Here is a 12,336-nt window from a genome sequence, read left to right as displayed (position 1 = left end):
GTGAGACTCAGCCACACGGGCAGCAAGGATACAGCATTTGCTACACCAGCATCAGGGTGCGTGGCAGGCTGGAAGTCGAGTCCTGCGTAGCACTTGATTTTTTCATGTGTGTGTATGTCTCTGTATGGGTTTGTGTGTGTGTGTGTGTGTGTGTGTGTATATACGTATATTTAACAATTGCACAGCAAAAAACACCTACAATGCACAAAATTAAAACTTCGAAAGATACCGAAAAAATGATACAGTGAAAATCTCGCTTCTCTGCTCGCCGCCCCACCGCAATGCCCGGTCCCCCGCCCCAGAGGCGACAAGTGTTAAGAGTATCTTATGTATCTTTGCAGAGATACTCCACCAGGGCATCACTGCCAGTCTGTTCTTCTTCCTTTCAAAGCCAAGCACTTTATCTCAGACAGTTGTATATTTTAAAGTGTCCAAATATGAACAGCAAGTGACAGCAGTATGTATCCCGTGTTTCCATGTTTGTAAACTAGAGCCCACGAGAAGGAGAGTGCAGTGTGGTGACGTGCCGGGGTGCCCGCACCGTTGACCAGGGCAGGGTTGCGTCAGGTGTGGGACGAGGGTGGGGCAAAGTTGAGCCAACACAGCATGAGGTGAACTTTTAAAAATAAGAACATATAATGCTTACATGATAAAAAATACAGTTTTAACGCAGAGGCACATTTTCAAGAGGTCCACTGAGTGTGTAAATATGTGCGTGTGCCAGGAGTTGGCATTCCTCTAGCCTTCAGGGTGTGACTGGCGATGCTTCTGAGGCTTCAGTGAGTTGTCGTTGGTCCTTTTCTTTGAAATAAGGATATTGAGTTGAACCAAAAATAAATTCTTAGAGGAGAGTAGTTTTTATTCAGCCCAAGGAGCCTTTCCAAATAAGTCAGCCTAGAAACGGGGGGCGGGGGTTAGGGTGGAGGTGGCCCACGTGCTGAATTATGTACTTTTATTTCTAGTTGTGAATTCCTCTAGTGAAGGCGTGGTACCTTCTTTCCTACTGTTACTTTCAGAGCCCTCCTGGCTTAACCCACAAGGCACAGTAGAATAACCATTGGCAGTTTCTAACTGATGATGCTAATTTTATATCCTCACTAGTGGAGGCTCCTCTTTTCCAACCTGAAGAATCACACAAAATAGGTATAATGGCTGAGAGTGTACTGGGCATGTAGCATTTCTCAAGAGCAACTTAATGGAGTATTAATGGTCAATCTTAAAACGTAGTACTCATTTAACTGAGTGATTCCATTTCTCTGAATATATCTTCTAGTAAAAATCAGTTATATACTGGGATGTTTTGCCTGGTAAAATTTAATTTCTAACATTTTTCCTAAATATTAGAAACATGAAGGGAATCTCAGTGTCCAAAATAGAGGAATGGTTATATCAATTTTGGCAGATAGCTCGAGCTAAGAGGCTACATGACAGACTGTTACACATCAGTAACTGAAGCTTTTGAAGATTAGTGGATAACATGAGAGAGTATTTTCAAAATTATCTAAAATTTAAAAGGATGCAGATCTTCATGCCTAATTTGTCAAAAATTGTGTGTGTGTGTGTGTGTGTGTGTGTGTGTGTGTGTGTGTGTGTGTGTACTTGAGGGTAGTTATTTCTTTTCCAGATTTTTCAAGGATTTTATAACAAATATATACTAACGCATTTAGGATTGTGAAACTACTTTAAATAATGTTAATAAAATTGGTAAAGAGAAGAGTTATTATGGTTGGATATTTTTTCTTTTTCCTTGTAAGATGTTGGTAGGAACAGTTTTCTTTTTAAATGCTATCCTTCCCTCTCAGATATTCTGAGAATCTTGGTACTTTGAAGGATTCCTGGATGTTAAATGTTGCCAGTAATTTTTTTTAATTCTATTTTCATATCATACCTCTTTTATTCTTTAAAGACTCTGCAGGTGAACAAAGATAGGTAGTCATTCTTTCCTTCGGTCCAGTGGAATTTTACCCTCGTAACCGCTCAGAGAATATCATTGTATCGTTGGGCTTTAGAAACCTCACTGTAACTACCTTAGTTCACTTGTGCTATTCTTTTCTCTCATGGGGGCACCTTTCAGTGCTTTCCTGAGTTAGTTTAATGCATTTTTTTGTTTGTTGTTGTTTCTCAGCTTTGTTTTCTATTGTCAGGGAAACTAGCTTATTATTTTCAAATTTTATTAGATTTCCAAGCAAGTCATTGAAAAGCCACAGGGAGACCTATGGATCTTTGATAAAGTGTTGTTCAGTGTATACGTGTGTTTGGTATTCATGACCCTCAGTTTAAATGTTCATAATACATTCACTGTGGATTAATTATAAGTCAGGGACAAGTGGCGTTTGTGTATGTCTGCTCTACGAATGTGAATCGATAAAATATATGACTACACATCCTGGGGGTTATATAAACTACAGGCCTCTCGTGTGTGTGTGTGTGTGTGTGTGTGTGTGTGTGTGTGTGTGTGTGTGTGTGTGAAATCATAATTCAGTGTGCTTGAAGTTCAAAGTCAGGCAGCGGCAGTGGAGTAAGTTGCAAAATAGCCCTTTCCTTGAAGACAGTGTGCTTTAGTACAAAACGGAACTCTTAATGTCAGTTTTATGTTTCTATTTGACAGAGTCTAAGGTTATGGAAACGACTGTAAAAATAATTTGTCTGAAAGAAGTCTGGATGCAGAAATCTAATAGAGAAAATATTTGAGAATATGGTTCATCAGCAAGTACAACAGATACACTTTTCTAAGTGCCAAATGGCATGGATCAAAGCGTCCCATGACCTGGATCCGTGTGGCCCAATCATTACCTATTGATTGGAACCCCACAGGAGGATTAACCCTTTCACGTTCATGCCAAGTTTTCTTTCACTCTTTGGTGTTAGTAATTTTAGGGATAGAATCTTCCTGCCACTATTAGCTTTTTTTTTTTTTTAAGTTAATCATCTCCTTGGATACATTTGTCTTTCTCAATTATTTTATTCTGAATTATTTAATTGCACTCTTCTTTGCTTGATAAACTTAACCAGTGAAAAGATTTTACAATTTCGGGAATACTGTTGGTGGCAGAAGAGGGGGAGAAAAATATGTAACATTCTGGGTAGAAAACAGCGAGAGCATCTCAAAATCAAGTACAGATGTTATCATCTTCATTAGGTAGGTTAAAGGATAAGTTCTAGCCTTTTAACGAACCCTTTGCAGTCTGAGTGGAGGGCTTTGCCTCTAACGAAAACCTGTCGAGCACTTTTCACACGTGGTGGCACATTTGTACTATTGGGCTGTTCGCATTTTGAAATTGAACTCTTGCTGTAAGTAGAGCGCCGTGCAGAAGTAATTCGTAAATTCCACAGGAAGAGGAAAGCACGGATTGGTTCACCTTTGGCCACGTGGGCTGCCTCCTCTTACCTCGTATGTCTGGTGGGGGGGTTCTGCGCAGCCAACTTATTCTCTTGTCCTCTGTGTGTTTTCTTTCAGTTTGTCCCACGAGGAGCATCCCCATAGCCATCCTCTGTATGGACATGGCGTATGCAAGTGGCCTGGCTGTGAAGCAGTGTGTGAAGATTTCCAGTCATTTCTAAAGTAAGAAGGATTTGATATTGCTTTCTTCTCTCGCGTAGCCGTCACCTCCCGCTCTTCGTACTTTTCCTCATGCGGTGCCTTTTTGATGGCGAGTTTCACGCCACCATTTTGAGGGTCGCCTCTAAGTCACCATGTCGAGCAGTGTCCGGGAATAGTTACAGAGTCTGCTGAGGGTTGCCTTGTAAAGGGGGAAGGATTTACATCCAAGGGCATTTTTGATCCTCTTAGTGAGATCCTGTATTTACTTATTTTCTCAGAATGACAGTGATTAAGTAAAAATTCTCCCAATATTAAACGTGCAGTAATTCAGTTTTCACTTCTATTCACATCCCTACATATTAAATCAATGACATACGCCCTAGCTCTAGCTTTATAAAATTGGTGTCAACTAGTGGCCACTAATAGCTTGGAGACTGGGCCTCTTCTTTGGTTCTTCACAAATGACTTTATAAACGTAAGAAACGGATGCCCGGGAAAAGCTACCAATCTGATTCTTATCTTTCTGCATTGGTGTTGACTTCTGTTCAGATTCTTGTCCTTATAGGGAGGCGAGAGTAAGTTTAATTCCTACAGTTAAAGTATGACTAAAACTTGGGTTATCCCATTTGAATCTGTACCACTGATAAAGCATCCCTGTAAGTAAATGGTACGTTCATCCTCTCCTAACCGAAGTGAAATGCTTCTGCACGACGTGTTAACATTTCCCTCATCTACGGTGCCTTGTCCTTTAAAGATATCGAGACGAAACCACCCTTCATTATTGACATCACATAAATATATTCATAGTATCGGTGAATCACTGATGTATGGAGTGAATATAATACTACGTTATATTTAGTATGTTTATCTATCATGCAAGAAGCAAACATGTGCACTTGTAAAACTCCTGTATATATAGGTACGTGACGGTTTGCAAAGTGGGTGTCGGGACTGGGGGCAGTGGGGAGTCTTTGCCTCTGGCTTTTCTGTCTCATTCAAGCCCCAGGAAATAGAGGCGGGCTGATTTAACATGCAGGTCTCTGGTTTTGTGCTGTCTTTCTATCATTAGAACAATCTCTGTATCTTTCTTTACAGACCTGGGTACAAATATTTTAATAAAGCCACCCTTAGAGATAGATCTCGTGCTACCTGCAAGCGCTTTTGGTGAATATCATTTTTTTGATTAATGAATGGGAGTCTGTGAAAACATTGTAGAGCTTCCCCGCTGTAATATTTTACTTCGAGAGCATTATGTGGTCCTTAAAAACGGAAGTATGTAAAAATTTTAAAAAAGATATTTTACATTGTTTCTAAATATTAATACTCAAGAGCAGTGATACTTTATCTTAAATTAAGCAACAGTCCGTTACAATTATGATGATTCTGGTTAGAGCTATTGGGCTTTGTTCTCTTATAAATCCCTCATTGTAGAATCTTTGTTTTGTTGCTTCCTGATCACTTGCCTAATTGTTTGTAGATAACGAGACAAAAAGTTCTTGGCAGAAACCACGTTTAAATTCTGATTTCACCTTCGGCACCAGTGCTACCTTTGATAAATATCTCGGTGCTAATTTCACTCCTCTATAGAATGGCTAGAAAACATCTGTAAATACGATTTATTTTATAAAGTCTCCAGAACTATAAAGTTGCTGTCAACATTTTTGGTGACATGTATCAGTTTTAGAGTCATGAGGGAAGAGGGCGTTTTTCCAATTGATCACTCACAAATTTTTGTTAATAGGCAAAGTATTTCCACTCTAATCCTCAAATCTTAGTTCCTTTTATTATGCGAGCTGGCGTTAGGGGTGTGTGTGTGTGTGTGTGTGTGTGTGTGTGTGTGTGTGTGTGTGTGTATGTATATGTATATGTATTGGGGGGACAAATATACCTCCACAAAGAAATAGCACACTTTTCAAACTACATCGATTTCTAAAGAAAAGAATCTGAAGATCATCAGAATTAGAAGCTAACTTGATTCCTTTAAAAAAGCCCTTTTCTCTTCTAAGGATATTAGGAGTCAGGCTCTTATGTAGGAAACCACCTATTTATTTTTCACTTTTATTCATGTCTCTATTATTTATTGTGGTTTTGCACATGACGTGGCATTTTTGCTCAGTGGAATTGTTTTTTTTTTTTTTTTTTTTTTTTTTTTTTGCTGTACGCGGGCCTCTCTCTGTTGTGACCTCTCCCGTTGCGGAGCACAGGCTCCGGACGCGCAGGCTCAGCGGCCATGGCTCACGGGCCCAGCCGCTCTGCAGCATGTGGGATCCTCCCGGACCGGGGCACGAACCCGTGTCCCCTGCATCGGCAGGCGGACTCTCAACCACTGCACCACCAGGGAAGCCCCTAATTTTCACTTTTATTCATGTCTCTATTATTTATTGTGGTTTTGCACATGACGTGGCATTTTTGCTCAGTGGAATTGGAATGCTCACTATGATCCCGGAACTGTTGCTTATTTATTTCGTAGTACTTATTTATTGACATATATTCGGCCAGAAGACTTCTGTTTGCAAGCTATAGAAAGCCAACTTTAATTGGTTTAAGCCAGAAAAAGCGGAGGATGGTAATTGGCTCCTATAACGAGGAGGTCTGGTGGTACCGCTGTCTTCAAGCATGACTGGACCCTGATGCTTGAACAAGGTTATTGGAGTATCGGTTCATTGCCCCTTAGCTCTGTTTTCTTCTTTGTTGCCTTCATTCTCAGGCTCTTGCCAAGTGGAACTGAAGAAGACAGATTTACCTGCCACAGGTGTATCCATCCCAGAGTGTATCTCTTTTCCAGTAGTGCCAGGAAAATGTCCTCAGCAGACTGTCATTGGCCCACACTGAGTCACGTGTTCTAGTTCCGAAGCAGTCACAGTGAGGCAGCCAGGCTTCAGTCACACGCCCACCTTCGGAGCAGAAGAAGAAGTTCACCCCACAGGAGCCACGTAGGGGCTGGGGATGAGACGCTTGGTTCACAAAAGTAAAAAATGAGTCTTGCAAACCAGCCGAGGGGAAAGTAAATGCTGAATAAGAAAAAAACCCTCTAGAACTCAGAGTTCTCTCGGTGCTTTCCTGAGTTTATCCGTTGACCTGCGGTCTGTGACAACTTCGGGATTTTGAGTTTCTCCTACAGCATGATTTCAGCTGTGGGAAATTCAGAGTTGTCTTCAGCTCTCAAGATCTTGCCTAGAGTAGTGGAAAGTAAGTTAGTCTTCTTGTGAACTCACGTCTCCCACGTGTGTGCTCCGTCTAAAGGGTAATCACATTGGCTTTAGCGAAACCAGCTTTGCTTTCCATTGAGCTGGACTGAAAGAGCTGCCATACTGCTTGTGGTTCAAACAAAAGCCACATGGCCTCTTTGAATGACATCATAGTGGAGTCATTATTATCGGGAAGTGGGAAGTGATGTTTCAAACATTTCTTCTCAAACTGCCAGATCTGTAGGCGCTGAAAGCACCCCTTTCCTGGGCCCAGGAGTGGGCCATTAGCCCACTTTAGAGGTGTTCTCTTATGGTTTTAGCAAATTGATACCAGTGGTGCTTAGATTCTCAAGGGAGTCCTACTCAACAAAAATGTAATATTGCTCTGCCTTTGATTTAGGTGTTGCTTCACCGATTTCTTGTTTTTCTCACCCAAAAATCCCTGATTCTTCTAAATCCCCTGATTTTACACTCCCCTGGCAGAGCCCTGAACTGTGCAGCAGGCACAGTTCCAAGTACTTTATGTATATAACTCGTTCAGTACAGCCACCTTATAGTGGTATTACTGTAGTATTACTCGCGACCTACGGTTAAGGAAACTAAGGCACAGCAAAGTCAACCAGTTTTCCCAAGGTCACACAGCTTATAAGAGGTGGAGTCAAGATCCGAACCCAGACAGGATGGCTTCATAGGACTTGCTGTTAACTGTTCTATAATACCGCCTGGTTAGAAGCAGCTCATTTTATTAACTGTGTGCTCTCTGCCTAAGGCAGTAGGTATAAAGGAAGCTTTGAAGAAAGGCAGAATGGGCAGTGAAGCTACTTGCTAGGAGTGCGTTCTTTGAGCTCAGTATCAGCACGTGTGTCTTGGGACGATAGTAATAACTACCCCTTGGGGTTGTGAGAATGAAAAAGGTACCTCGTGTCAAGTGCCTGGCCCATAGCAGGCACTCTCGAAAAATATAAGTACTTCTTTTCTCGTCTACTTAAGTGTATTTTTTTGAATTAATTAATTTTAATTTTTTTGGCTGTGTTGGGTCTTGGTTGCTGTGCGTGGGCTTTCTCTAGTTGTGGTGAGTGGGGGCTGCTCTTCTCGTTGCGGGGCACGGGCTTCTCACTGTCGTGGCTTCTCTTGTTGCGGAGCACGGGCTCTAGGTGCGCGGGCTTCAGTACTTGTGGCACTCGGGCTCAGTAGTTGTGGCACATGGGCTCTAGGCGCGCGGGCTTCAGTAGTTGTGGCACACGGGCTCAGTAGTTGTGGCTCACGGGCTCTAGAGCTCAGGCTCAGTAGTTGTGGCGCATGGGCTTAGTTGCTCCGTGGCATGTGGGATCTTGCCGGGTCAGGGATCGAATCCGTGTCCCCTGCATTGGCAGGCAGATTCTTAACCACTGCACCACCAGGGAAGCCTGCCTTAAGTGTATTTTTAAAAGAGAAATAATGGAAACTATCCAAACATGGCTGACCTCGTAACTAGGGAAGAGGTGGTGACTATGCAGAGCTTTGGTATGTCAGAAGAGACCGTTCTTTAATGTAATTTTTAACCAGAAATTTCTGGTAAGAAGTCCTACACAGTCGGATGTGATCTTAGGGCAAGGGTGGCAGACTTTTTCCATAAAGGATCAGATAGTAAATATGATGGGCTCTTGCAGGCCATCCAGTCTCTGAGACGAGCACTCAGCTCTGCCATCGTAGCAGGGAAGCAGCCTTAGGACCCTCTGTAAGGGCTGGGTGTGGCTGTGTCCCTTGGACCAGTTTGCTGACCTCTGACCTAGGGTACAGTTTTTGGTGTCATTATGTTTTTAGCTGAGCCACATTCTTGCATTCCCTGGGCATCATCGCTCCCCTGGGTTACTTTAGTGTGGATTCACAGAGCCGTCATTTTTATTCATATTGAGGGAGAATATCCATGCCTGCCTTTTATACTTACCCGGGTTTGTGTTCTTCCACCTGGTTTTCAGGGTTCAGTATGAAAGAGCAGAGTGACTTGGCTTGGTAAGTGTTTTCCAGTCTTCTGTTGCTCAGGCTAGGCAGCTGTAACTTTTAGAGAGGCCAAGATCAGTTGTTCAGGAGGAAACTCCCATGTGACAATAAAATGCCACTGTTGACAGAGAGAGAGGTGAAAAGAAGGGAGGGGGGACTCACAGGTCTCAAAATGTGGCCTCTTTTTTTTTTTTTTTCCCCTCCTGAGGGAAGAAGTATCATAACTCTTGGTCAATCAAAACCAGAGATTTGACACTCTTGTTTGTTCCCAAGGTGAGGGGATACCACAGGGCCCTTGATTTCAAAGATAAATACTGTACAAATAACCATCCTGTTGTCTTTCCCTCCCAGCCAACAGAGGGGCGCTTTATCACAACCAGCAGGTACCCTGTCTATTGTGTGCATTTATTTCCCTGTTTCTTCTCCAAACAAGTTGCAGTTTTAGCGCTGATTATTTTTTTTCTAATCTCTGCGCCGTTAAGTGATCATGTGACAGTGGTGTTTGTTGGAGGAAACTGACGCCGGCAGGTACTCACGCTAACTCTAACGCAGCCCGCCAGCCCTGCATTGCTCGGAATCCTCCGATAACAGCCAAGCAAAGAGAAGCCCAGTGCCATCCAGATAGGTGAAGCTCAGGGTGTCCTCCTGTCCTCTCCCCACTTGGATCAGGTTTTATTCTTTTTTTAACCAGGTTGAAGATACGGTCCTCGCCAATAAAAATAGGGATCTATAATTCTTCCCCTTTGCTTTTTGAAAAAGGGCCCATACCATTCTTTGGCAAGGTGGCGAGTGGATCTGAAGGCTAAATCATGACCACATTTTCCTGTTTCTGACTTAGAATGTAAAATCAGACACAGACCCCATAGTTTCACAAATACCAGTTCCTCATGTGTGTTTGGGAAAAATGTGTCCATTTCCCCTAGTTTTTCTTTTCGACAGTCACTTGCAGAACATCTAACAAAAGTATAATTTGGGCCCTTGCTTGATAGCCGTCTGAAAGAAATTGGGGTGTGTTTTTTTTTTTTTTTGTCTGTTTCTGTTTTTATCTCCTGGTTATTGCTCATGGAGAGAAGCACCATGCCAGACAATCAAAACCCAAATTCCTTTGCATGTTAGTCAGATGTACATTACTTTTTAAAGCCAAAACAAATTTTATATGCGCTGTCATAGAAGACGGGGAGGATAATGTCACGAGGAAATGCCCAGCGGTGGAACTTCGACCCTTTCAAGAAGGTCGAGGGCTGGAGACAGCAGAGGACATTTATTTCATCACTAATTCACTTAAAAAAAATTTTTTTTCTCTCTCTGAATTTCACTTCTGAAAACTGTGAAGAGTTTTATGTGCAAGAAACTCCTAAGTGCTGCTCTGTAATGTTTTCACAAGTGTTTTTATCATGGTAACATCTTGTTTACTTTAGTTCTCGGCCTAAAACTACTTGGAACATGTTAAGAAAACATTTCAAGAAAGCCTCCACAAAGAGGCTTTTGTTTTCACAGCCACCGCGAGGCTGCAAGGATCACAAAGGTGTTAACTTTCAGCCCCTTAAGCACTTCCACATGAAATTCCAGCACCAATGTTTGTGGTTTTGGAAAAACAAAGTGTACGTTAAAGAAACCAGGTATATGCTAATACACGTCGAAGGAGGCCGGATATCATAAATTGTTCCAAACCCATTCGTGGCTCTGGGTTTGCACACCTGGATGTTCTGCAGTGAAATTACCTCTGGGGAGTGCAGGAGAGCGCGTGGAGGGGGAGTCAGTCTTCTAGAAGGTGGGCATATGCAAATGTGATTCTAGCCTCCCAGTCTCAGTCACCGGAACTGGGGGAGGAAATTTTCCCCCATCAGAGCCCAGGTGACAAGTCGTGGAGTTTTCCACAATGAGCTTAATATGTTTCTGGATTTGACTTTCCCACTTACCGTGCCTTTTTGAGTTGTTTGACCGAGGAAGATCAGGTGGTACCAAAAAACATTTTCTTCCCCCTTGAAATGTCTCTCCTTTCACCTTTCTGACACTGTTCAGGAGTTCAAGACCTTTCCAAGTACTCAGAGGTCAGGGTGGCCTAAATACCACAGTGCCCTCTAGTGATCTGTAGAACGTTCGATAGAAAAGTTGAGACAAGTTTGCCAGAGGTAACCGGCCCAGTGCCACATCGCCTTGCTCAAAAAGCAGCAAATAACATCGGAATGCATTGTTTCTTGCAGCAAACAGATTTTAGTCAGAAATGCAAATGAAGTTTAATTTTTCCTCGTAGGCTTTGAAAGCATTAGAAAAATTTCTGACTGTCTACTCACGCAGTGCTGCACATCACTGTCTGTGTACACGGCGCATTGTACCACTGCAGAGACAGTGCTGTGTGTTCTTCTATTTTAAGAGCCATTAGCTAGCCTAGGTGTTTCACGTGATCGCTTCCGGCCTGTAATTAGAAGGCATCGCTGAAAAGACAGGGGGATCGTCTTTGCTCCACACTTTTATTGACAGTGTCTACCATATTACGGCCATGTCTAAATGGTAAAATTTATTATTAGCAGTAGTGTCACAAAAGTCTGAGACAGCGATTTTCCTTTCAATAAAAGTAGTTAAAAACCTTTTAGAAAATCCATAATTTTGATTGCTGGTACTTCATAAATGTATAACTGGTACTTTTTAGCTGTCTCTTTAGGGAAAAATGAGTTTTATCACTTGCAGTACCTGGGTTAATGAAATTGTGTGTTGGAATTTAGCCAGCATGAAAGATGAGATCATTCCCAGATACTAACATTGGCAACAGGTCTCATAAAAAGCTCTGACTCTTGAGTGAAGTATCATTCGATTTTTTAAATTATTATTATTATTTTATTTAAACTGAGGGATTAAGCTCATTGTCATCTTCAAAGTTTCAGTGCTGGCGAGAGTCTCATTTGGCCTCCCATTCGAAACCCAGCGACCTAAAAACCTGGACCGAGCCAAGAGAAACAGAGAAATGTCCATCAGTGCCTCGTCGAAGAATTTCCTTGCTTCAAATTTCAACTCCAGTTCCTGTTGAGCCCTTTACAAATCACGACTCTCAGCTCAAATTTGAAATAATGCTGCCTTTTTCCCCGTGTTCCTCCTGTGTTTGATTGTTTGTGGATATTAACTGTCCAGGAAATCCCATACTTACAGATATAAATCCAGAATGATCTTGTTTTTCCGCAGCCAGCCCAGGATGTATTAGACAGTTATGATGATTTGTTAATTTTGGTGACCTGTATTTATTTTATGTGCGCTGTATTCTTTGAGGGTGGAATCAGCTGTTGAAATAGTCTCGTCTCTCACACACTGAAGGGAAGCACTCTCCTTTTTCTTTTCTGTTTTCGGTTTTCTTGCGTGATTTTTGGAAGGTTTTTTTTTTTTTTCTTTTTTTCCTTTCTTTCTTTCTTTTTTTTTAATCTCTTAGTGTCTGTTCTTTGTGCACGTCTCCATATGGCGATCAGCAAGAGATAGATTGTGCCTCATAGACTTGAACTCACCCCCATCAAGGGTGGGTCTTTGAAGGTATGCGAACAGGGCCACGTTCTCTATCCAGACATGTTTTTGAGCCGTAATTCTCTTCTCATTTTCGTGGTGGTATACATTTCCCCCAAATAACATATTAATCCCCAGGTT

General features: G+C 42.1%; 1 protein-coding gene across 16 annotated transcripts in view; it reads left to right on the top strand.

Moving 5' to 3' along the window:
* The window catches only part of FOXP1 (forkhead box P1), a 598,032-nt gene that overhangs the window by 535,760 nt on the left and 49,936 nt on the right, over window positions 1-12,336 (top strand). For all 16 annotated transcript variants that reach the window (XM_079934807.1, XM_079934808.1, XM_079934799.1 and 13 more), the window contains one exon: window positions 3,458-3,562. In XM_079934807.1, coding sequence (XP_079790933.1) covers window positions 3,458-3,562 — 105 coding nt within the window. The remainder of the gene's footprint in view (window positions 1-3,457; window positions 3,563-12,336) is intronic.

This window comes from Stenella coeruleoalba (genome assembly GCF_951394435.1).
Source record: "Stenella coeruleoalba genome assembly, chromosome: 10".
NCBI classification, from domain to species: Eukaryota; Metazoa; Chordata; class Mammalia; order Artiodactyla; family Delphinidae; genus Stenella; species Stenella coeruleoalba.
This window is presented reverse-complemented; position numbering and strand designations above follow the sequence as displayed.